The sequence below is a fragment of the Ceraceosorus guamensis genome, assembly GCF_003144195.1.
Source record: "Ceraceosorus guamensis strain MCA 4658 unplaced genomic scaffold IE81scaffold_62, whole genome shotgun sequence".
Classification (NCBI taxonomy): Eukaryota; Fungi; Basidiomycota; class Exobasidiomycetes; order Ceraceosorales; family Ceraceosoraceae; genus Ceraceosorus; species Ceraceosorus guamensis.
Window position 1 is genome coordinate 52,050 of NW_020290057.1, and position 21,217 is coordinate 73,266.

The 21,217-nt window shown below is 56.5% G+C and overlaps 6 protein-coding genes across 6 annotated transcripts; 3 read left to right on the plus strand and 3 right to left on the minus strand.

Annotated features, from left to right (window-relative positions):
* Positions 1-89: 89 nt before the first annotated feature.
* On the minus strand, positions 90-1,447 carry IE81DRAFT_349091 (hypothetical protein; the record flags this gene model as incomplete). Its single annotated transcript, XM_025516348.1, has 3 exons — positions 90-772; positions 904-1,006; positions 1,097-1,447. The coding sequence occupies 3 exons, from the start codon at positions 1,445-1,447 to the stop codon at positions 90-92; spliced, it is 1,137 nt and encodes a 378-aa protein (XP_025367769.1).
* A 778-nt stretch (positions 1,448-2,225) lies between these two features.
* IE81DRAFT_304883 (RIC1-domain-containing protein) lies at positions 2,226-7,879 on the plus strand. Its single transcript, XM_025512310.1, has 11 exons — positions 2,226-2,641; positions 2,742-3,004; positions 3,104-3,327; positions 3,486-3,586; positions 3,678-4,198; positions 4,303-4,415; positions 4,524-4,705; positions 4,779-5,280; positions 5,360-5,445; positions 5,550-5,808; positions 5,894-7,879. Exons 1-11 carry the CDS (start codon positions 2,321-2,323, stop codon positions 7,444-7,446), a joined length of 4,125 nt encoding a protein of 1,374 aa, XP_025367770.1. The 5' UTR covers positions 2,226-2,320; the 3' UTR covers positions 7,447-7,879.
* On the minus strand, positions 7,611-8,907 carry IE81DRAFT_293120 (Ribokinase-like protein; the record flags this gene model as incomplete). The annotated part of the gene is made up of 5 exons (XM_025511986.1): positions 7,611-7,878; positions 7,979-8,088; positions 8,180-8,323; positions 8,411-8,531; positions 8,624-8,907. The coding sequence occupies 5 exons, from the start codon at positions 8,905-8,907 to the stop codon at positions 7,611-7,613; spliced, it is 927 nt and encodes a 308-aa protein (XP_025367771.1).
* A 588-nt stretch (positions 8,908-9,495) lies between these two features.
* IE81DRAFT_325405 (MFS general substrate transporter) lies at positions 9,496-12,502 on the minus strand. Its single transcript, XM_025514498.1, has 7 exons — positions 11,948-12,502; positions 11,607-11,768; positions 11,242-11,466; positions 11,067-11,168; positions 10,378-10,963; positions 10,084-10,288; positions 9,496-9,983 (listed from the first exon to the last, which is right to left on the minus strand). The coding sequence occupies exons 1-7, from the start codon at positions 12,308-12,310 to the stop codon at positions 9,659-9,661; spliced, it is 1,968 nt and encodes a 655-aa protein (XP_025367772.1). The 5' UTR covers positions 12,311-12,502; the 3' UTR covers positions 9,496-9,658.
* Positions 12,503-13,390: 888 nt separating this feature from the next.
* Positions 13,391-17,084, plus strand: IE81DRAFT_316374 (WD40 repeat-like protein; the record flags this gene model as incomplete). The annotated part of the gene is made up of 5 exons (XM_025512563.1): positions 13,391-13,999; positions 14,063-14,906; positions 14,988-15,442; positions 15,507-16,419; positions 16,506-17,084. 5 exons carry the CDS (start codon positions 13,391-13,393, stop codon positions 16,976-16,978), a joined length of 3,294 nt encoding a protein of 1,097 aa, XP_025367773.1. The 3' UTR covers positions 16,979-17,084.
* A 452-nt stretch (positions 17,085-17,536) lies between these two features.
* On the plus strand, positions 17,537-19,449 carry IE81DRAFT_349096 (hypothetical protein; the record flags this gene model as incomplete). Its single annotated transcript, XM_025516349.1, has 3 exons — positions 17,537-17,861; positions 17,939-19,311; positions 19,396-19,449. The coding sequence occupies 3 exons, from the start codon at positions 17,537-17,539 to the stop codon at positions 19,447-19,449; spliced, it is 1,752 nt and encodes a 583-aa protein (XP_025367774.1).
* Positions 19,450-21,217: the final 1,768 nt, after the last annotated feature.

Below are 21,217 nucleotides of genomic sequence, written 5' to 3' on the forward strand. Positions count from 1 at the left end.
GCAGATTGTGATGAGAGCGGGCGAGCGAGCGAGCGGGCGGGCGGAGTCCGAGTCAGTGTCAAAAGACCGTGGTGGAGCGTCCTCTCTCATCAGGTGCCCATCCTTTCATCCTCTTCATTTTTCTCAGCAGCATCGTCCTGCCTAACCCCTCTGCGAGCTCCTTGTTGCACCTCTCCAACTATCGCATCGTCTACCGGCATGGAATCATCTTGCTCTTGCCCCTGCTCCTGCTCCTGTTCTCGGTCCACTTGACTTGTACTCCCATCCTCATCCCGCACGCCTTGAGACCTGGCATGCTCCGAAACTCTCCGAACAGCTGTAGCTGCAGCCGCAGTAGCACTTCCAGCTGCGATCTTGCCTCTGCCAAGGGGCAAACCGGAAGCCTTTTTGAGCGCACGAAGCACGCCCGCTTGAGCTCTTTCTTCGTCTGTAAATTTGGGTCGACCAGGTTGCTTTTTGGTCGGAGCTATTGTTGTTGCTGCTCCTGCCCCTTCCCCTGTCCCTGCCCCTACTGCTGCTCGTGCTTCGGCGGCCGATGATGATGCTTTTTGCAAGTGGGCTACGCTGGAGCTTCCGGCCTGTTGGCGAGGCGGCGGTAAGGGTGGATTCGCTGGCCCCTCCCCCTCCTCCTCACGAGAAGACTTGAGCTCCGAGGCTGGACTGAGAAGAATGTGCGAAGTGCTGCTGGAACTGCAACGCAGCGGCGCTTCGAGATTGCTAGAGGCAGACAAGTCGATGGGTCGCACGGTTCGCGTCTTGGCTCCGCTCGGTGCTGAGATGAGCACAGCGAGGGTGTTTGTAAGCTGATCGAGTGTCCGATACGAAGCTTATGGAGGCTTATGCTTTGATGATGATGAAGAAGAAGAAGAAGAAGAAGAAGAAGAAGATGATCGCAGGACTCACGCTTCTGTACGCTAAAGAGCAACTCTGTACCCAACAGCTCGTCCCACTTGCCTACGAACAATGTTCCTCCGATGCGCACCAGCGGGGTCGACGTTTCCAGACCCTGCGAGCAGTTCGGGAAAGAGGCGGTGGAGGTGGAGGATGAGCGACGGCAGTAGACGACAAGAGGAGACGCGCAAAAGGCGGAACTTACGGTGAGGGACACCTCTCTTGCGCTCTTTAGCAACCTTCCCGCATCAGGTCCGACATCCATCACCACCAAATGCTCCTCCTCTTCGTACTCCCACTCCCACTCGTGCTCTTCATTTTGTTTCTGCTGCTCCTGCTCCTGCTCCTGCTCCTGCTCCTGCTCCTGTTCGTGCTCCTGTTCCTCATACTCGTGCACCTCGTCGTTGTCGCCTTGCTCAGCACCCTGCGTCAAGCTCTGCTGCTGCTGCTGGACTCCCTCGGGAAGGGATGAGAATGCCTCGACTCGCTTGTGAGAGGATGTGAGGAGGTGAGGAGGAGGAGGAGGGAAGGGCTTGGGCAGAGGAGCGAGGGGCATGCTTGGGCTTGCGCTCTGAACACAATCCTCGCCTCGCCTTTTGCTTTTATTCGTGCGCGTGCGATGCGCGAGTCACGTTATACCTGCAGTTGCGAGGCGAGGTGCGACGGTGAGGATGGATGGATGGATGGATGGATGGATGGATGGATGTGCGTGCTGCCTGGTGCGAATCTGAATGGACTGGGAGCAAGCTGATTGTCCGTCTGCGCTCGGCCCTTGTCGTTGCGCCTCTTGTGCTGGCAAATCGCTGATCGCTGATTGCTGATCTGATCGCTCGGCCTGAAGCGTAAATGTGGGTGCGCTATACAGCGTGCAAGGTGGTTGTGAGCGAGGAGCGGCACGGCACGACACGGCACGGGTTTGCATGCTGGGAATCACGAATCGCTGATCATCGAACTGAATCGTGAATGTGAATATTGATGTGATTCACGATTGAATGCAAATCAAGAATCAAGAATCACAATCACGAATCATGATGGCAATTCAAGATGAGCAGCTCAGCACGGACCATCAGCAGCGGAAGCACGAAGCAGCAATCTTGAATCTTGAATGTGAATCGTGAATTTGATGAATCAATTAAAAGCAGCATCGTTCGCTTGTTCGCTTGTTCGCTCGACGTGCAGCAGCCGTGCCGTGCACGTGATCTGCCGCCCGCCAGCTTTGCTTCCTGTTCACGTGATCCCCTTCTTGGACCCCCCCGCACATGCAGCATATGCATGGGCCTCAATCAGACACAGCACTCAATCACCAATCGTGAATCAAGACTTTGACTGCCTCCCAGCTCCAATCCATCCCAATCATCCTTGTCCACCGTTCCACGTCGCACATTTCATTCACGATTGTGACTCACGACTCTTGGCTCGTTCAGCAAAGATGTACTGGCCCACTGCCACTGCCCAGAGGTTGCACCTCTCTCCTTGCATCCCCACATCCGCGCCCGCCCAAGCCGATTCTTCCTCTTCCTCCTCCTCCTCCTCCGCCTCCTCCTCCTCCTCCTCCTCGTCGCACCTCATCGCGCTCGTACCATCACCCTCTCATCGCAGATTCATCAGCTCGGATGCCAGCACCATTCACTTGTGGACCACTCGTCCCGCACACTGTATAGCTGCGTTTGTGAGGACGCAGAGGAGCTTGGATCAGTATGGCCATAATGCAGGCGTCGTATGGAGGGATGAGGGCGCTTTCGCCGTTCTGGTGAGTAGCATACGCCCTCTCATCACATGGACCCTACGCTCTTTGCGGCCGTCTCTCGAATGCTTCACGCTCACACCCCCGCGTGCCGCGCATGGCGCAGACGACGACTTCCCACCTGCTGCTCTACACCATCCTTCCCCTCGGAGGCCCTCCATTCTCCTACCTCCCCTCCACAGGTCCCACCTCCAAATCCAAAGCTGGCGAATTCTACGCTCCCTCGTTGCAATCCCTCGGCAACAACTTTGCGGCGGGAGCTGGTGAGAGGACAAACGAGCTTCGCGATGCTGCAAACACGGATTGGGCTTGCGAAGCGTGCGAGATCAGGTTCAGATTGGTGCTCAGGGTAGATGCTGGCGTGAGCAGGTATGTACACAACTCATCACGTGCTCGCGTTATCCTAGCCTGCTCCTCCGTGCTCTCCTCGACTCACAATCCTCTGCCCTCACACTGCCCCCTTGACAGCTTTCAGAGCACACCCACCCACATCTTGCTCGCTACCCTTCATCCACCTTCTCTGCAATGCATTCCCTGGCCTCCCGATGATCCTTCCCATCCTCCCAATCACGATGCACCTCGAACCGCCCTCTTATCCCGTTTGGATTGGATCGTCCAGAGCTCTTCGGTTGATGGGCCCGCACGCGATGCGGAGGCGGGGCCAGAGGAGACATCGGGACGATCAGCTGCGGGTGAGCGAGCAAGCGAGCGAGCGAGCGCCGTGGCAGTAATCTCGCACTCGCTTGCATGGCAACCGAGCGAGCGCCCTTCTATCTGCTAGTCAAATGGCTCTGACTTTGGGTCTGTGCATCTCTTGCCCCCCACCCCCCACCCCCTTTATTCCTGGCAGTTCACGTCATTGCTCAGTCTTTTAGTGAGGAGCTAGCGACGCACGTGTGGATTACTTCCGACGGTCGAGCCTACCTTACCACTCTCACCTTTGACACCCGGGTGAGTTCAGACAGTTGGGCCTCGACGCCACGCGCTTGTCCCCGCTTGGCTAAACCATCGCGACTTCCATTGCGTTTTGCATCACGTCAAGACGGCGATTTGGCGCGGCAAATGTTTTCATGGGCCCATTCGATCTCGTCGAAGGTCTGCAGCTGGTAGGAGCGTCGCCTCCATGTCGGAGGAAGGGGGCGACGGATCGACGATGGATCATGAGCGGGACAAGAGTGCCCAGACTGATGTCGAACAGGCAGGAGGAGAGGAGGGGGCAGAAGAAGACGAGCCGGAGATTTCCCCGCCTATGGGTGCCCTGTCTCGCGGTACGGCTATCGGTATCAACGGTGCCTTTTCGCTCATAGCTATAGGTCTGTCTGGCGGATCGGTAGCAGTGTACACCTATCATCCCCACTCGGCAAAAGCTAGACCTTCTCACATGCTCAGCGTCAGAACGGCACTCAAGAGCACCGCTAGTTATCTCACCACGGGGCCGGTCAAGTCTTTGCAGTGGACCGAGGATGGGCATGCGCTGGCTGTTGCTTGGGAGAAGGGTTGGGCGGTGTGGAGCACGTATGGCAAGCTGATGGCTTGCAGTCTGACAGAGGGCTGGGAGAATGCGTGAGTTTGCAAATCACCCCAGGGTGATGGAATGACAAGCTGCATGGCGGCGCAGTGTCTGACGCTTGGGCAGCCTTGTACAAATCTTGCACCTGTGATGACAGCTCGCGCACATTTACGGACCACTTTATGCGGGGCGTGCAGTCTGCTTTTTGGGGCCCTGGGAGCTGCGACCTTTTCATGCTCCATGTTCCTTCTGACGATCCTACACCCACGAGTGCGTCTCAAGGGCTTGCCTTGCCTGCAAAAGAGCTCAAGATGGTCAATCCTAACAACCCTCCTCGCCCTTTGCAACTCTTCTGCCCCGCTCTTGGCGCGCACACAGGCAGGGATGGGCAATTATTTGCGCTACCCTTTGCAAAGAGCGCAATGGCTGGGCAGCACTCGCCCGATAATACGAGGTACGCCTTTGTCCAGCTCGATGATGCGTTGCTGGTCTACAGAGGTAGCGAGAGACCAGACATGAGCATCATCAATCCCGAATCGGATGTCTGGCAGCATGTCAAGGTGCGCCAAACGATACCTGCACCTCGCGAAACGCTCCTGACCCTTGGAGACACCCGTTTCGCTGCCCACGCAGATACCTCAAGCTTACATGGCGGCCAATTGGCCGATCCGATACGCTTGCATCAGCGCTGATGGGCGACTCATTGCCGTCTCTGGTCAAAGAGGGCTAGCGCACTTTAGCACGCTATCGGGACGGTGGAAAACGTACTCGAACAAATCTCAGGAGAGGGCGTTTGCAGTGCAAGGAGGTTTGCAGTGGTATCAGCACGTGCTGATCGCAGCCGTGGTGACCGAATCATCGACGTTCGAAATCCGACTGTATTCAAGGGATTCGGATTTGGAAGACGCCAGGATCTTGTTCAAGGAGCAATTGGAAGCACCTGTAGTGCTCACGTGCCTCTTTGATAATAGTCTCCTGGTATACACCCACGACAATACCTTCTTTCACTACCTCATCGATACGGAGCAGGACGATATCAGACTCAAGTTGTGCGGAAGCATCACGTTTGATGGCGTTGTTGCAGAGCCGTCTAGAGTACGAGGCATGAGCTGGATGGTTCCGCCTTCGCAGCAACGTGAGTCGTGCCTGCCGGCGAGCCGCCGCCGCCCTTGGTTCGACTATTTCTCATCCTGTGTGCGCGTCTTATTTCACAGAGTTTGGAGACCCGATGGACGACCTGACCGTGGCTACCGTCATTTTCCTCATCGACGGCAAACTCATGCTTCTGCGTCCCCGAAAGGTGAGTCGTGATCCGGCATGCTTTGTAGTCTCGACGCCGTAACGACCCAGAGTGACTAACGTGCTTCACGCGCCACTGCTCTGTCGCCTCTGTACGAATAACAGGCAGGCGAGGATCAAGACGAAGTGTCGTACGATATGCAAATCCTCGGCGATCGCATCGAGTACTACTGGACCCACTTGTCGGGTGTTGGTACACTGGAAAATTCTCTGTGGGGATACGACGGACATGGTATAAAGTTGTGGCTCGACGCGCTCACCATCGAGCAGGCGGAAAGGGTGGATGAGGAAGAGGACGAGGATACGCCAGAGTACAAGACGATCGAGGAGAGCGTCTCCATGCCTCTTGATTTCTATCCGCTATGTGAGTAGTAGACCGTTGCACGACGAACAGACTCGACGCCCCTTGTAGGCTGACCGACATGACCCTCTGATGTGCTTGTCTGTAGGCGTCTTGATCGAAAAGGGCATCGTCATAGGTGTCGAGCCCGAAGTATCTCTGCGACGCTCGCTCGACTTTACAATCTTTAGAAGCAGCACCACGACTTTGCTTTTCCTTCAGCACGTCTTGCGTTGCTACCTCGCGCGCGATCAGCTCTTGGAAGCCGTGCTCTTCGCGAGTCATTACAGGGACCTGGTATACTTTGCTCATGCGTTGGAAATCTTGCTGCATGCGGTGTTGGAGGATGAAGCGGATGCGTTGCTGGAGGAGGCCGAGCAGCGCGGATCGTCGGCTCCCTCCAGCCCAACTCGGAGACGCCCCAGCATCGCACCCGCCAATGGCCTACCTGCCTCATCGAGCATGGACAGCGCGAATGTCGCAGACACGAGCAGCGGTTCGGCCATCGTTCACCCTTCCGGCACGGTGAACGGTCATGATCTTCCCAATCGCGCATTACTGCCCGTAGTGGTGGCATTCTTAGATCACTTTGACGAAGCTCTAGAAGTAGTGGTAGGCTGTGCACGCAAGACGGAAGTTGCACGTTGGTCCTACCTGTTCGACGCTGTTGGTGCGCCTCGAGATCTGTTCGAGAGCTGCGTAGCAGCAGGCGATCTCAAGACTGCTGGATCTTATCTGCTCGTCCTGCACAACTTGGAAGCACTGGAAGAGAGCACGGCGCAAGCTATACGGCTGCTGAAGCTTTCCGCTGAAGCGCAGAATTGGACCTTGTGCAGGGACCTGCTTAGATTTGCTAGGAGCATGGACGAGAGTGGACAGACGCTCAGACAGGCTGTCAACGAGGCTAGACTGCTTCCCGAGCTCAGCTCCCTGTACGCCCTTCCTACTCGGTCCGACCACGATGGCGAAGTCACGCTGTTTGTGCCGCAATCTGTGGGCGGAGCAGGAGCACCTGCGATTAGCAGGGGTGCGAGAGCAGAAAGCAACATTCCCCCTCCTCTCAACCGGGTCGTATCCGCACCCTCCCTGCTCGACGAAGCGCTCCTCGAAGAGTCAGAAGGTGGCGACTCTTTAGATGGCGCGCTTTCCTTGCGCACGCCCACAGCGTCCGCTCGACCTTCCCTCTCGCCCACCTCGCACCTCACACCTCAGCGAGCCAACTCCCTGTTCGGCGTCGCTTCGGAAGGTCCACCGATTCCTCAAGTCAACGTCAATGGACGAGTCCTGCCTTCTGTCCAGCAGCAGCAGCAGCAGATACAACGCAGCGCCAGCAGCTCCAGCATGAGTGCCAGCACCAGCAACGGTTCTACCGCGTCCGCCTCGGCGAATTTGGCAGCACCGCACAAGACGCACCGCAGTGGTCGCAATGCGACGGGAGCTGGAGCGGGCTTGGGCATGTCTTTGAGTCGAGTCGGATTGAGGAGCACGGATAGACTTTGGGATCCGAGCACCAATAGCCCAGTCACTGGCAGAAGAACATCTACATCCACAGCATCGAGCGCGAGCGCAAATAGCTCGCCATCTCGGACAGCATCGACGGATCTACCTCTCCCCTCTGCAGATGGCCAAAACGAAAGGCAGGCTATAGCTGGTCCAGAGTAGACGCTCGAGGGCATTGCAAGGTCTTTTGCAAGGAGGTCATGATATTTTATTGCACCGCTACAATGATGCGCTGATCAAATCTCCAAAGTACCTGCATGGGGCGATGAATTTGAGCGCTCTCGAGTAAGGGATTGCGTCTTTGTACGGTGCGCAGGGCGTGGCACTCACTCTTCGTACGCATTTCCGACCTCATCGATGGCATCGTGAGCCAACATGCTCCTCTTTTTGCGCTCGAACGCTTTCCTGCTCGAAGCTCGAGCGATGAGCGCAGCTCCAAAAGCTGCCAAGAGCGGTCTCCTCTCCGCCTCGATACGATCCTTGTACGGCGAGACTTGAGCCCAGGCTATGAAAGTGCCCAGCGAGCCCGAAAGAATGTCGCCTTGGCCCCCGCAGCGCTTTAGCGAACCTGGTGCATCGACGTGCAGCACTTGCCTGTGCGGATGAATCAAGCGTGCACGTACGTTCTGTGAGCTGACTTTGGCAAGAGAGCGATGGGGGGGGGGGGGGGGGGCAACACTGTCATTCGACCCACTTTCCGTTGCTTATGCGGTCCACTTTGCCCTTTTGCAAGATGGTGCAGCCGAATTGTTTGGACAGCGCAACCACCGCATCGTCCGTGTCGGGATTGGAACGATCGACGTTCTGTACAGAGGGAGCCAAGCAGACTTGAGCGAACGCCGCCTCCCCAATGCCCCAAAAGAAAGCCAACGTTTCGCAATCGTTTGCAGCTCACCAGCGCATCGCACAGTCTACCGAATTCGACGACGTTGGGCGTCAAGATGGCGTTGTTGTAGCCCATTAGCAAATTGGGCTCATTCGACAACAACCAAAGCCCGTCTGCATCCACCACGATTGGCAACTGTTGAGATTTGGCAAGCTGCGGACGGTTGGGGGGGAGATGGTGCAGGTATGCAAGTTGGCGGATGTGCATACACTCTGCATCTTTTCCACCCCACCGACTCACTTGGATGGCTATCCTGCCAGCAGTCTGCATGTGCTTGTCCCTGCCCAGTCCCGGGCCCACTACGAGGGCGTGTAGTCTTCCCAAGATGGGTCTTAGCACATCCTTGAGCTGCTCGTCGTTTCTGCGTAGCGGCAAAGGTGGAACCTGAGCAGAATGGACATGGCTAGCTGAGATGCAAAAGAGGGGGGATGTGGGCCCACCCAACGCGCTCACTTTTCTTGTCCCAGCAAAGTCATGACGATGAGATCGGGAGAGTAAGTCTTGATGACGTGACCGGCATCGGGCGAGCAGATGTTGAAGGACATGTCGCAGCCCAAGCGCATGCTGGTCATTGCAGCAAAGAAAGGAGCGCCTGAATAATCTGCGCTTCCTCCCACAATGCCCACCCTGCCTGCTTGACCCTTGTGAGCTTCCGATGTGAGGGGAGGGATGAGGTTGCGCAAGTCTGAAAGTGCGCAAGGGTCGATTGCTGCTTGACGGGAAGAGTGCGATGACATGATGGGCAGAGAGGCTTTGCTGGGGGGTCGAGAGGCGGAATGCACCAGTCTGCTGCGAGGAAGCGCGAGAGGTGCAGAAGCGCAAGCTGGAAGAGTGATGGCCAAGGTAGAGATCAGGGCAGCTTCAAGGGGAGTGCGCGTGAGAGTGCGCGTGAGGGTGAGGGTGCGGGTGTTGGTGCAGCTTCGAATCATGGACGGGTAGCCGGCAAGGTGTTATATTCGACCAACGACTCGTCCAACTCTTCCTTGTGAGTCGGTCACTGGATGATGCCGCAGCAGGTCGGTGAGTGTGCTTCGAGCCAGCGCGTCCATCACGAGTGAAGGATGTGGAATGACAACTACGCACAGTCACAGTCGTGAATGCGAGTCTGACTCGCGCTGGAGGGCACGTACAGCTAACAGTCAAGTACCATCGCGAGCTTGGTCACCGTTCAGGGCCACGTCTGTCGGTCGGCCACATGTGGAGGGGTTGTACGTTCATCAACCGGGTCAACAGCGCATCACGTGACCTGCTAGGAATTAAAGGTAGGGAAATCACCACGCTTGAGACTGTCGTGAGTTTCAAGTCAGGAAAGACCTTGATGGTAAGTCGTTATGAGTACTGCACCTTGCACTCTCGCATGCGAAACGGACCCGCTCTATCTATCACCGTGGCTGGTGGGTGGGTATCATGCCGTGACAAAGGTGAGACAAGGGTTCGCGAGGACGACGATGCATTTGGCGATCCAGCCTGACACTCTGCGGACGCCGCTCAAAGACTCTCTACCCCTCTAGGCTCGTACGGCAAGCCAAGCATGAGGACGCTGGCCCCAACGAACAGGCTAGCCGAGACGAAAACGGGTGTAGTGGGAGAAGCGTCCGACCCGTAGGCAGCGATGAGCGGTCCGGTTATGCCAAAGATTCGCTGCACACCCATGGCCAATCCATCTCCCGTGCCGCGCGAATGGGTGGGAAAGACTTCGTAGGTGATGGCGTAGAGGATGCCGTACATCGCATTTTGAGACAGGCTGGCGCCGCAATTCCAACCTAATACGGCGCTGGGCGTACGAGCAGATGTGAAGCCGAACAAGCAGGCCCTACGAAGCATTCGTCCATGACGAGGGCGCCTGACGTCAGCGTCGTGCTGGTCTCAACTTGGCTCGTGATCAGCTCTTCGAGCAACTTTTCTGCACTCACCCAGTGAGCAACGTGAAGAATGCCATGGCAAAGCGTCTACCGAGATAGGGTAGCTCTACTGCGCCCGTGGCGATGATGCTACCTGGAATGCCCATGGCAGCGATGATGACAAGATCCCTGTACTGCTCCGCTTGGCTTTGTACTGGTGAAGAGGCGCTTCCCCCAACGGAGGAGATGTACAGGGCGATGAAGGCATTGTACAGCGCTGCAAGGTTGTGTGTGCGCGCGCTCTCCAGTACGTCAGTGCATGTCGAAATGAACCTCGGCCCTTCGAAGAAAGCCGATCGCACTCACGGTAAGCACATCCGATCAAACCCCAGCTAGCGCATATGAGCGTCGTGTTGAGAGTCATTCTGGGTGAGTGGAACAGGCTCTTGAAGCTGGCCGCATCGTATTGCGAAGCGCTCCGCTTCAGCTCCCTCTTCACCTCTGCTTTCCATCTCTGCAGGCGTAGTGCGAAACTTGTTGTCCGGTGCCTCACACGCATCTCTTTGTCGCGGGTAGAGGCCTGCCGAAGTGCTGCCTGATCGGTGGAGTTTGGAAAAGCAGCAGCAGTAGTGCGATGTGCTGGTGCGTCGGTACCCGCATCGGACCTGGTCTCTACGCCAATTGGGTCCTTTTCGTCTGGAGGGGAAGCGTCGACTCGATCGGCGGAAGAGGCAGTAGCGTGCTTTTCTGCATCCATTTCCGTGCCTGTGCCCGCGCTATTGAGATCCTGCTCTTCGCACCTGGCCAAACTGTCGAGTGTGAGCGAGTGAGGCCTGCCGTTGGCGTGTGCGATGAAATCCAGCACTCTGATGGCTTCTGCATCTCTTCCCTTGACGATCAGAAACTTTGGCGATTCGGGGATGGGGTAGATGAAGAAGCGCACAACCCACAGCTTTGAGTAGATGCAGAGCGAGAGTGAGCAGCAGGCAGAGCGAGCGAGCGAGCGAGCGAGCGAGTGCCTGCATTCGCTTTGATGGCGGATTCAAGATGCTCACGAGGAGAGTGACGCCTCCGACAGTGAACCAGGAGTACCTCCAGCCCATGTTCTCTGAGCGCGGACAGGGCAGCTCGGAGCATCTAAAGTTGGTGATGAAGGCCTGCAGATGTGGGGCAGAAGCGAAGCGGTGTGAGAGCACTGCAATCGACGTTGCGAGGGACGAGCGTACGCACCCAACCAATCAGGGCAGCAAAGAGCTGGCCAGCGCACCAAAAAGCGCTGAGGGCGGTGAGGATGTACTGCTTGTCGCCAGGCAGGAATTCGATGAGCATAGCGCCATCGACGGGCAAATTTCCGCCGATGCCGAAACCCGCAAGGGCGAGCAGCACGGCCAACACTGCAAAGGATGGAGCGAATCCCACGACCAACATGAACACCGAGCCTAGAAACAGCGTCGTCTGCGTAGTGGGCACGGAGGATGAGGAATGAGAACATCAGCATATGCAAGCACGCGTGTCCCTTTGCCTGCTCCTGCTCCTGCTCCTGCTCCTGCTCCTGCTCCTGCTCCTGCCACTTCCACTGCCACTGTTCACCTCACCTGCCAAGCCAATTTCCGACCGACGACATCGGAGCCAAAGCCCCAAAAGAAGGCGCCGAATAGCAGACCGACATAGAGCGCCAGCGTCAAGAACTGCACGTGGCCTGGCTGGAATTCCAACTTGACTTGAGGCAGCGACATGGACAGCGACTGAAAGATGATCTGCGTGGGACAGAAAGGGGGGGGGAGGGAGGGGGACCGCAATCGCAATGGCAATCATGAATGCGCATGCAAAGCAAGGAGATCGATCAGCATACAAGCCCGCTTCCCCTCGCTCACACCCACGCCCACACCCACCACCTCACCGCTCGCGTGGGCCCCACACCGTCGCTGGCACTCACATTGTCAACTGCCCAACCGCATCCGCTCAACAGCACCATCCACATTTGGAATCTGCCAAAACCCATCTGCGTGATATTTCTATTCACCAACAGCATCTTCCTCTGTATCACATCGTCCAAGCCCGAGTCCAATGCCAGCATGCGCTCACGCTTGTCCAACGAGGGCGGCGCTACAGTAGCTGAGTGAGAGCGCATCGACGTCTTGGAATGGCTGCGCGAAGGAAAGGGATTGGAAGGCGGGGTGCTGCTGACTGTGGTCGCTGCTGCTGCTGCTGACACGCCTAGATCCTGCTCTCGCTGCGTTGGAGACCTGCTGCTGCTACTGCCTGAGGGCGCATCGTCTGGATGTGCCGGTGTGCTCATCTCGCGGAGGAGACAGGATTTGAGGGCTGGTGGAGCGTTGTTGTTGCGACTTGTGAATGGGAATGAAGTGGATGCGCGGGGGGGCGGGGCGATGGGCGATTGGCGTGCAGGATGAAGATGCAAGCAGCACAATCGATATGGAGAATGACGAATGTGTGAGTGTGAACACGTGAATAATCAATCTCATGCGCTTGCCGATGTGATGTGCCCGCCGGTACATGTGTGCGCATTCACGATTGCGATTCACCATTTGATTCAAGATTGCCCACCGCTCCAGCGTCTTCCTGCCCTGCCATGCCCTGCCCTGCCCTGCCCTGCCCATCTCCCCGGCAAATCCCTTTCTACTCATGGCTCGCGACTGCGCAACGAGTGGAAGACTCCTCACATTACTCACAACAACTCGTGAATCGAAAATGTACGATGCGGTGCGGGCATAGCCGCATTCGCACACAACAAGTGAAGCGAAAGTCTCGCGTTGATTTGATTTTGTTTAGCTTCTTCTTGGCTCTTTCACACGTCACAGCAGCCGCCGCCCCTCTCTCTCTGCGCGTCTGACTTTGAAAGCGCTTTTGCCGAGCATGATCACGTGTCCGTACACTCACTCGTACGAGAGAGTCGCCTGTGGCAGCAATCGTGAATCTTGCATCACGTGAATGGAGACATTTTTGATCCTTGATTCAAGATTCAAGATTCGATTCTGGATTCCACATTCGTGATTCAAGATTCCAAATATTCTTGATTTGCGCAGGCGGGGGCACGCACGCACGCATCTCATCTACCAATTGGCAGGACATTCACATTCACATTCACAATCAAGAATTTGAATCATTCGCAAGCCAACTCCATCTCAAACAACCCACATTTCGCCTCTTGCTTTCCCGCTTCTTGTTCCTTCACTTTGCTCTGCCTGCGCCCAACACCACCCACCTGAGCATCCGAGGCGAGGCAGGTAGAGGCCACTCATCTCCTGCGCACATCCACACCGCGCTTGAATCACTCTGCAGCCCTTCTTTCAACATGCCGTCCCTCACCACCACAAACCCTCTGCCATCGCCCACGTCCAGCAATGCACTCCACGCCATGCAGCACAAGCGAACCAAAAGGCGCAAGGATGTCACTGCTGCTGTTGCTGCTGCTGCTGCTGCTGCTGCTCCTTCTGCAAAGTCTCAAGCGCAGCAAGCTGCAACCGCTCCTCCCGCTGCTCGCCCCCGCCCCCGCCCTCGTGCTACCAAACGCACACCGCTGTTCACACCATTTCGAGCATTGGGCTACGTCACGAACCACGTCCCATCGCACCTGCAAGTGCGCGTAGGTGGCAAAGATGCTGCATCCGCAGATGTCAACATACTCACCTGTCTAGGAGACACGTGGGCGCTGTGGGATCTCAAGCAGACCACCCTGCTCTTTGTCGCATCACCGCCCTTGCCCGTGCACATCGCCGACTTGGCCATTGCGGAGAATAACAAGCAGTTTGGAGTGTTGGCAGTCGCTGGCAACGAGATCATCGCCTACCATCGGAGCAAAGCCGTCAAATCTTTTGTGGCGCTGGACGAGACCTCTTGCGCACACACACTCCGCAGCTGCATCGTCTACGGCGACACCCTCCTCGCCCTCTCCTCCGATGGCTCGCGAGTCTTTGGCTGGAACCTGCTCCAACACCAACGCATCTCTGCCGCTGCCCTCGAACATGTCCATCATGCTTCCTTCGCCCTACCTCTGCTACCTCTGGTGGAGCCCAACACGTCGCTGAAGCTGCCATCCGACTTTGCTGCCAGCGTCATCCTTCACCCTGCCACCTACGTCGACAAAATCCTGCTCGGAAGCGCTTCTGGCGACGTGGCCCTCTACAATGTCCGCACAGGCACCCTGCTCCACATCTTTCCCAGCACGGCGCTACTACACGCAGTGGGTGGTCTGGGCGCACAAGATGCAATGCCATCCGCTCCTGCCGTCGTCGATCTGGCTCAGTCACCAGCATTGGATGTGGTCGCCGTTGCATGGTCCAATGGCCTGGTGTTGATTCACGACATCAAACACGACGAGTCCTTGATGCGCTTGTCTGTCGAGTCGACGCTGTCTCGAGGCTGCCTTGCTTTCAGGTCAGATGGCTCGCAAGGTGGGAACACGCTTGCGGTCGGAAGCGCAGCGGGTGATGTGCACCTCTTCGACTTGGCTGCAGCTCCGTCCGTCAACATCGAGCCTCTCAGCAACGGTGATGGCGAAGCTGCAAATGGTCAACCCACAGCACGGCCAGTGCCCTTGATTCACACGCTCAGGGGAGCGCATGCAAGCGCCATCTCAAGCATCCGTTTTTTGCCCGGCAACCCTTTGCTCATTACGACTGGATCTGACAATGCCATTCGTCAGTGGTTCTTTGAGCCCTTGACTGGCCCCGGCGTCGTCAAGATTCCGGGCCAAGCTGTGCCCACTTCTCCCATCCCCAGGTTGCTGAAATCCAGAGAGGGCCATTTCAAACCTCCCCACCTGATCAAATTTTACGGGGAGGAAGGCAGGGACATATTGAGCGCTGCAGAGGACAGAAGTCTTAGGCTCGTCAGCGTGGTCAGAGACTCGAGGAGTGCCGAGCTCAGTCAAGGTGCGTAAAAAAAGGGCGCCACCAGGTGTTAGCGTAGGCGATGAAGGCTTACTCTCGTCACACCAATGCATTCCTCTCAAGGTCCGCTGCTTTCGCGTGCTGCCCAGCTGTCTGTCGCGCCACATACTCTGAAGCTGTCCCGCACATCGTCGCTCGCCTTTAGCACCACGAGGGCTCGGGATTGGGACAATGTCCTCTCGGTTCACGCCGGCAGTAAAACTGCGCACCGATGGTCGACGCTGAACAGGCGCCTGAATAACCGCGCTTTCTCTTCCCAGTCGACTACAGACACGACCTGCTGTGCGGTGTCCGTGTGCGGCAACTTTGGATTCGTCGGCGATTCGAACGGCTTCGTGAGGGCATTCAACATGCAGAGCGGGGTGCTCAGGAGAAGCTACGAGGACGCTTCTCGTGCTCGCAATCACACTCGTGTCCGGCCAACGTCAAATGCGACAGAACGATCGCCGGTCACAGGCATCATCAGCGATGCGGTGAATAGCATCGTGGCAGTTGCCAAGCTGAACGGCACGCTCTCGGTAAGTGTCAAGCGGAAAGTCTTCTGCAATTTCGTTCCCCACGCTAAAGGTGCTCCTCCTGCAGATCTACGACTTTCACACCACCGAAAGACTGAGCCACCTGAACCTGGGCAGTGCCATCGCTTCGATGAAGATGGATCGTACCACGGGCCTCGTAGCCACCTCGCACGACGACTTGTCCATCAGATTGCTCGATCTTTCGACTCGCAAAGTGGTCAGACATTTTACGTCATTCAAGGGCCGCATCTTGGACATGGACATTTCCACGGACGGGAGATGGCTGATAGTCTCTAGCCTGGACGGACTGGTGCGCACTTTTGACATTCCTTCTGCTCGCTTGATAGACGCTTTCAGACCCGAAAAGGTCGTGACCAGCTTGAGTTTCAGTCCTACTGGAGAGTTCCTTGCAACTTCTCACGTCGCTCAGCTGGGCATCTATCTCTGGAGCAACAGGACTCTGTTCAGCAATGTGCCTGTAAGGGCGCTTGACGAGGAAGACGTCTGGAAGGACTTCGAAGACGACGCTGGACAAGTCGACAGTGTTGCTTTGCCGGGCATGGTTGGAGAGGAGGACACCGATGCGGCGCACGACTCGGCTCTCGACAGCTCGGAAGACGAAGACGAGGTTCGTCGCGTGTACACCAGTCCAGCCCAGATTTTTGGGGCGAATGAGGACAAGGACATGCCACTGGTCACACTCACCACCATGCCTCGCAGCAGATGGATGACGCTGCTGAATCTCGACATGATCAAAGCGCGCAATAAACCCATAGAACCACCCAAGAAGCCAGAGAAAGTTCCATTCTTCCTTCCGCAGGTGGCCGGCACAGAGATTGCCTTTGATGCAAGTGCAACACCGAGCGAAGCGAGAGAGGTGCAGAGCGCTAGAAGGCTGCCATTTGCCGACGAGCTGGCTTCCGTTGGCATCGACAACGATTTCGTGCGGCGCCTGAAGAGAGCGCGAGAAACGTCGGACTGTGAGTGAAGCACCGGCGCTTGACCATGTTGTGTTTCAAAAGACGCTTGCTGAACTTTTCAAGGGCTAATGTGCTATGCTCAACAGTCAATGCTCTGTTCTTGTACCTGCACACCCTTTCAGCTCCGGCTTTGGATTTGGAGCTGCGATCTTTAGGTGGCCCAGCCCAGCTCACGCTTTTCATCGAAGCGCTTACGGCCAGGTTGGAACAGCATCTCGACTACGAAGCTGTTCAAGCTATGCTAGCCGTGTTCTGTCGCGTGCACACGGAAGAACTCATGCAGCATGGCGTCATTGTAGACGAGAAGCTTGCAGAGCGTCGACCTCCGTCCCACTCGTCTGATAGAAGAGCAGCACAGGCGACCGAATACCTTTCACTCGACGATTCTGCCGAGGCTGCGCTGGACGAACCTGCGACGAATGTCGAACAAGGGAAAGCGCTGACTGAGGCGGTCAGGAGATTGCTGGCGACACAGCATGCTGCCAATCAGCGGGTGGTGCAATTGTTGGATTACTGCTTAGGCAGCTTGTCGTTCGTTAGAGATGTACCCCTCGTGTAGGGCCGGTCTGCAAGTCGTTTCATCCAGCCACACCCCTCATCCCCTGGTCACATTTGTATTTCCTGCTTTCGCCTTCACGACGGACAACCACATGCTAAGACAGAGCTGCTGTTCAGCCAACGGCCGAATTCCAAAGAGGCCTTCGTTGGGTGTGATGTGGTGATGCTTGTCGACGCAATTTTTGGCGTGCGCTCGACGCGTGTCCACGTGACGCGCGATTTCACGGGCGAAGCGCGCCGTGACGCGCTCCGCTCGATCGAGCCAGTCGAGTGCCCGCGCGGAAGAAAGGAATCGGATCTTGTGATTCATTCAAGATTCATGATTCACGATCGTGAATCTTTCACAGCAGCGAGGGTGTAAGCGTATCCTTCTTGCCTCACGATGCTTGATTCAGATTCGCGACTCGCGACGGCAGCATCTCCTCCCACGCGCTACGTTCGAGATTGTCGAGATTCAGATTGTCGAGAGTCTCTGTAGGCTCTGCCTCAAGTCACACCCGCTCTCTTCGATTGGCTCCGCCTCGCTTGACTCGGCCAACGTGCCACCCAGGCAGCGCTCATGACGGTGGGAATGTCAGGAGAGGCAAGGGACGATGGTCGACTGTTGGATTTGTTGGACTTGACGATTCCTCCTCTGGATGCCTCGGAGCGCATCTCATGGTATCAAGATGATCAGGCGCTCGTCTCGCTCCAAAGCGTCCAGCGATGGCTGCATCGATTCGAGAAGCAGACGGATTCCTCTCAGCCTGGACCCTCGCACCGACCATCTCAGCTTGGCATTATGGAACGTGGCAGCGTAATATTGGCAATGGCGCGATATCTGGGCCCTCGTCCTGCCGGTGCGGAGGGATGGGATACGCAAGCGTGCAGGAACGTTGCTCGAGGTGAGTATCGGTCTGTGCTTGCTCGTCATCGCATCGTCAAATGGTTTTGACGTCGTCGGATGCTTCGCGGCTGTTAGAGGTGCTGAGATGCAAGAGCCTGGCAATGTCACCGGGCGTGGGCAACGCTACTGATGAGCGCGCAGAGACGGGGCTCAGCTCTCTCGAATCCTTCACGACTCTCGTATGCCCTCGAGACGTCGTGCTGGTGCTGCTGCAAGAGCTGCCTCAACTTTTGCCCAGCCCTCGAGGCATCACTCCTGCCGGACGTGCGGCAAATATAACAAGCAATGCTCCGGTAGTAGGCTCCGACGACTTTTACGAGGAGCCACGCATCACCATCAACAATCACGCCAATCATCGAGTGCGCGGCTTGGCGCTGGGCGTGGGCGGCATCGTTTGGATCATGGCGCACGCCGTCATTGCTGCGTGCACGAGTGGCAGTGGCGCGATGGCTCAATCGCCTCGCGGGCACGCTACTGCACCTCCAGATGACTATAGCGCCACTTTCGCCCCATCCCTCCTGCCAGCTCTCTTGGCTCTCATAGGGGCACCTCAGCCCGCCAGCAGGCTATCTGGCCTACATGTCCTGCACGAGCTTCTACAATCGCTTCCAGCTGTCGTCGCCCATCTACAAAGATCCGGTCTGCTTTCGCTGGTGCAGGAGCATCTCGACAATAGCATGACCTACCTCTCCGAGCCGCTCGGCGCCGCTCTCTTGTTCAAAGCAGTGGAAGTCATGGCGATGCTGCCAGGGTGCCCAGAAAGCCAAGATTGGGCGGCAGAAGCGGCATTCGAGAGGATCCAGAGAGCTTGGGCGTACGCTCCCACCTCGTTGTCGGATCCCGATAATGCCGGAGGCGCTGGTCCCGAGCTACCACCTGGCATGCCGATGGACGGCAAAGAGCAAGCAGATGTGCTGTGCGCGACCATGGAAGCGCTTCACTTGCTTCTCGTGCCCGACAATGCTGCCCGACGCCAACATCTCGAAGTCGGATCAATCGCAAAAAGCCTTGGATCGAGCCTGGAGTTCCTGAGCGTGCAATTGTGCTTCGAACCAAGCTTTGCAGGGGCAGATGCGGGTTGCGCAAGCTTGAAGACTAGCCATCGAACTCGAACGCAATTGGCGAGAGCAACTTTCGCGGCTCGTGCTATTCGTCAGATCTATGCAAGGACCAGCCAGAGTGGCTCCGATGGGGCTGTCGCCGAAGCAAGCGGGCGACCAATTCCATCGCCACCGGGTCTGGCAGTGTGGAGCCCTCGCGTGTTGACCAGTGCAGCGCGGTGTTGGGTCTGTTTGAGCGAGCTGGGTTGGGATCGAAAGCAGTCAATAGCGAATGGCGTTGCGCTTCATGAGTCGGGCGCGGAGGTGCAACAAGTTTGCGAGCTTCGTGAAGCTCTTGCTGCACTCGTCACCCAGCTGCGAGCCTCAGAACCCGAATGGTCGAGCAGGGTGAGCACAAGCTCTGACACGAGCGCTACACACCGTTCACGAAGCGCTGACTTGCTTGGCGCGATGCTATTTGTAATCTTCAAGTGTGTGCAGAGGTTGCTTGCCATCGCACCAGAGTGTGCCAACCTCTTTGCGTAGCACCCGCAATGCGTGTTTAGTAGCGTTGAAGGCTCGCTCTCAGAAAATTGACGCAAGAAAGAACAATCCGTGTCGCCTCGCTAATGGCCAGGCGTAGAAGCTGGAGTGGATGGGTCATGCCATTCGTCGTAGTGTTCGCGTAGGGTACAGTTTAGCAAGGAGGTCGCAGTGGAAATCGGGAGACCACTTTGTGGGACGTGGACGCTTGCACAAAAATCGCTCGTACATGATGTCTGCAAGGCTCAGGTGAGCGACTAGAGGTTCTGAAAGAGGAATGATTCCCGATGTACAATAGCTGGCGAGCGTTGTGAGTCATCAAAGTGCAAAGTCGTATTCGGCAATAGCTGGGTTGTAACTTGCGGAACAATACCCACCGAATTAGCGAATGTTTCCATTGCGTGAGGCAATGCGAGTGGTGCCGCACCTTGAGGCGTCGCATGACCACTGTAGCTGACTCTTGCCCCCGTATCTGACCTGAAATTGGTTCCACGTATTTTCCATGGCTTGCGCACCTGCATTTTCACATCCAGGAAATGGATCATCTCGTGATTGAATGGCTTGTACGACGTTGACGATTTGCTTGAGACGTGTGACCCTGTTCCATTCACTACGCAAGCCATGTGTGCCAACGTTGCAGCTCGCAAAATGTACGCTCGCGCCGCCGTCTCACCTTCCTCCACTCAGCACTCACAGTCACACACGTTGCAAGCACTCTTCGACAAGGTCTTAATCACCATTGTTGCTTGCTGTCGAGAGCAAGCACCAATGCGGTATCCTTTCAAGCGCCGCCGAGACCAGGAGGCACGAGTCAAAGAGGGCCAAGTTGTACGCACGCACACCCTCTATGAGCAGTCGACGTATGCCAAAACAAGCAAAGAGAATCATCGGGCCCTGCAGATGGCAACCTGAGACCTGAATTGTAGATTGATGATCACCCAAGACAGGGGGCCATGCGCTCGATCACACATACACACACACAAACAGACAAACAAACAAACACACACAAACACACACCATTAGACTTGATGGCAAACCCAACCTCCCGTGCAACGCACGCAGGATGTTGAAGATCAGGTGACCTTGAGGGGCAATAAATGACGGGCAGAGCAAAGGGGCCTCAATGGACCAAAGAAATACAGTCCGACGCTAGCCAGCGCCAGTGCGCGCGAGGGCTAGCCAAACGAACAAGTAGCAAGACACAAGCTGCAATCATGGTTGGCCTGTGCAAGACCGGCTCTCCCCCAATTGATTCAAAAGTCATGCTTGATTGTCAAGGGTGACACAGAAGACTATTGTCTGGAGCAAAATTGGAAAAGATTCAATATCTGCGGACCGACAGCTGCCAACTCTGCCCCGGGTGGCTTGCATCACCAATTTGCTCTAGGAGCAGATCACTTGGCAGTGCGAGAGCCTTTTCTTGCAATGGGCGTCCAGAGTGGAGATTGGCAACCACAGGAGCGTTGAGCAGATGTAGTTGCAATGCTCGACAGTCATTACAAGTCCATCCAGATGGCAACTGGACGCACAAACATCATGGCACCATCTGCCAAGGAGCAATTGCACAGAATGGCAGCAAGTGCAAGTGCAGGTGCGTCCAGCATCATCTTTATGAAGGACATTACTTGTGAAGACTGTTGGGGGCATGACAACAACTTTGGTCTCTCTGGTCTGGGTTGTGGACCTGGTCCTGCCTTCTTCCAGAGGTTGCTGGCTTTGCACGACTACCATGAGGTTGCCTCTGTCATCACTGATGGTGTCCACAGAATGC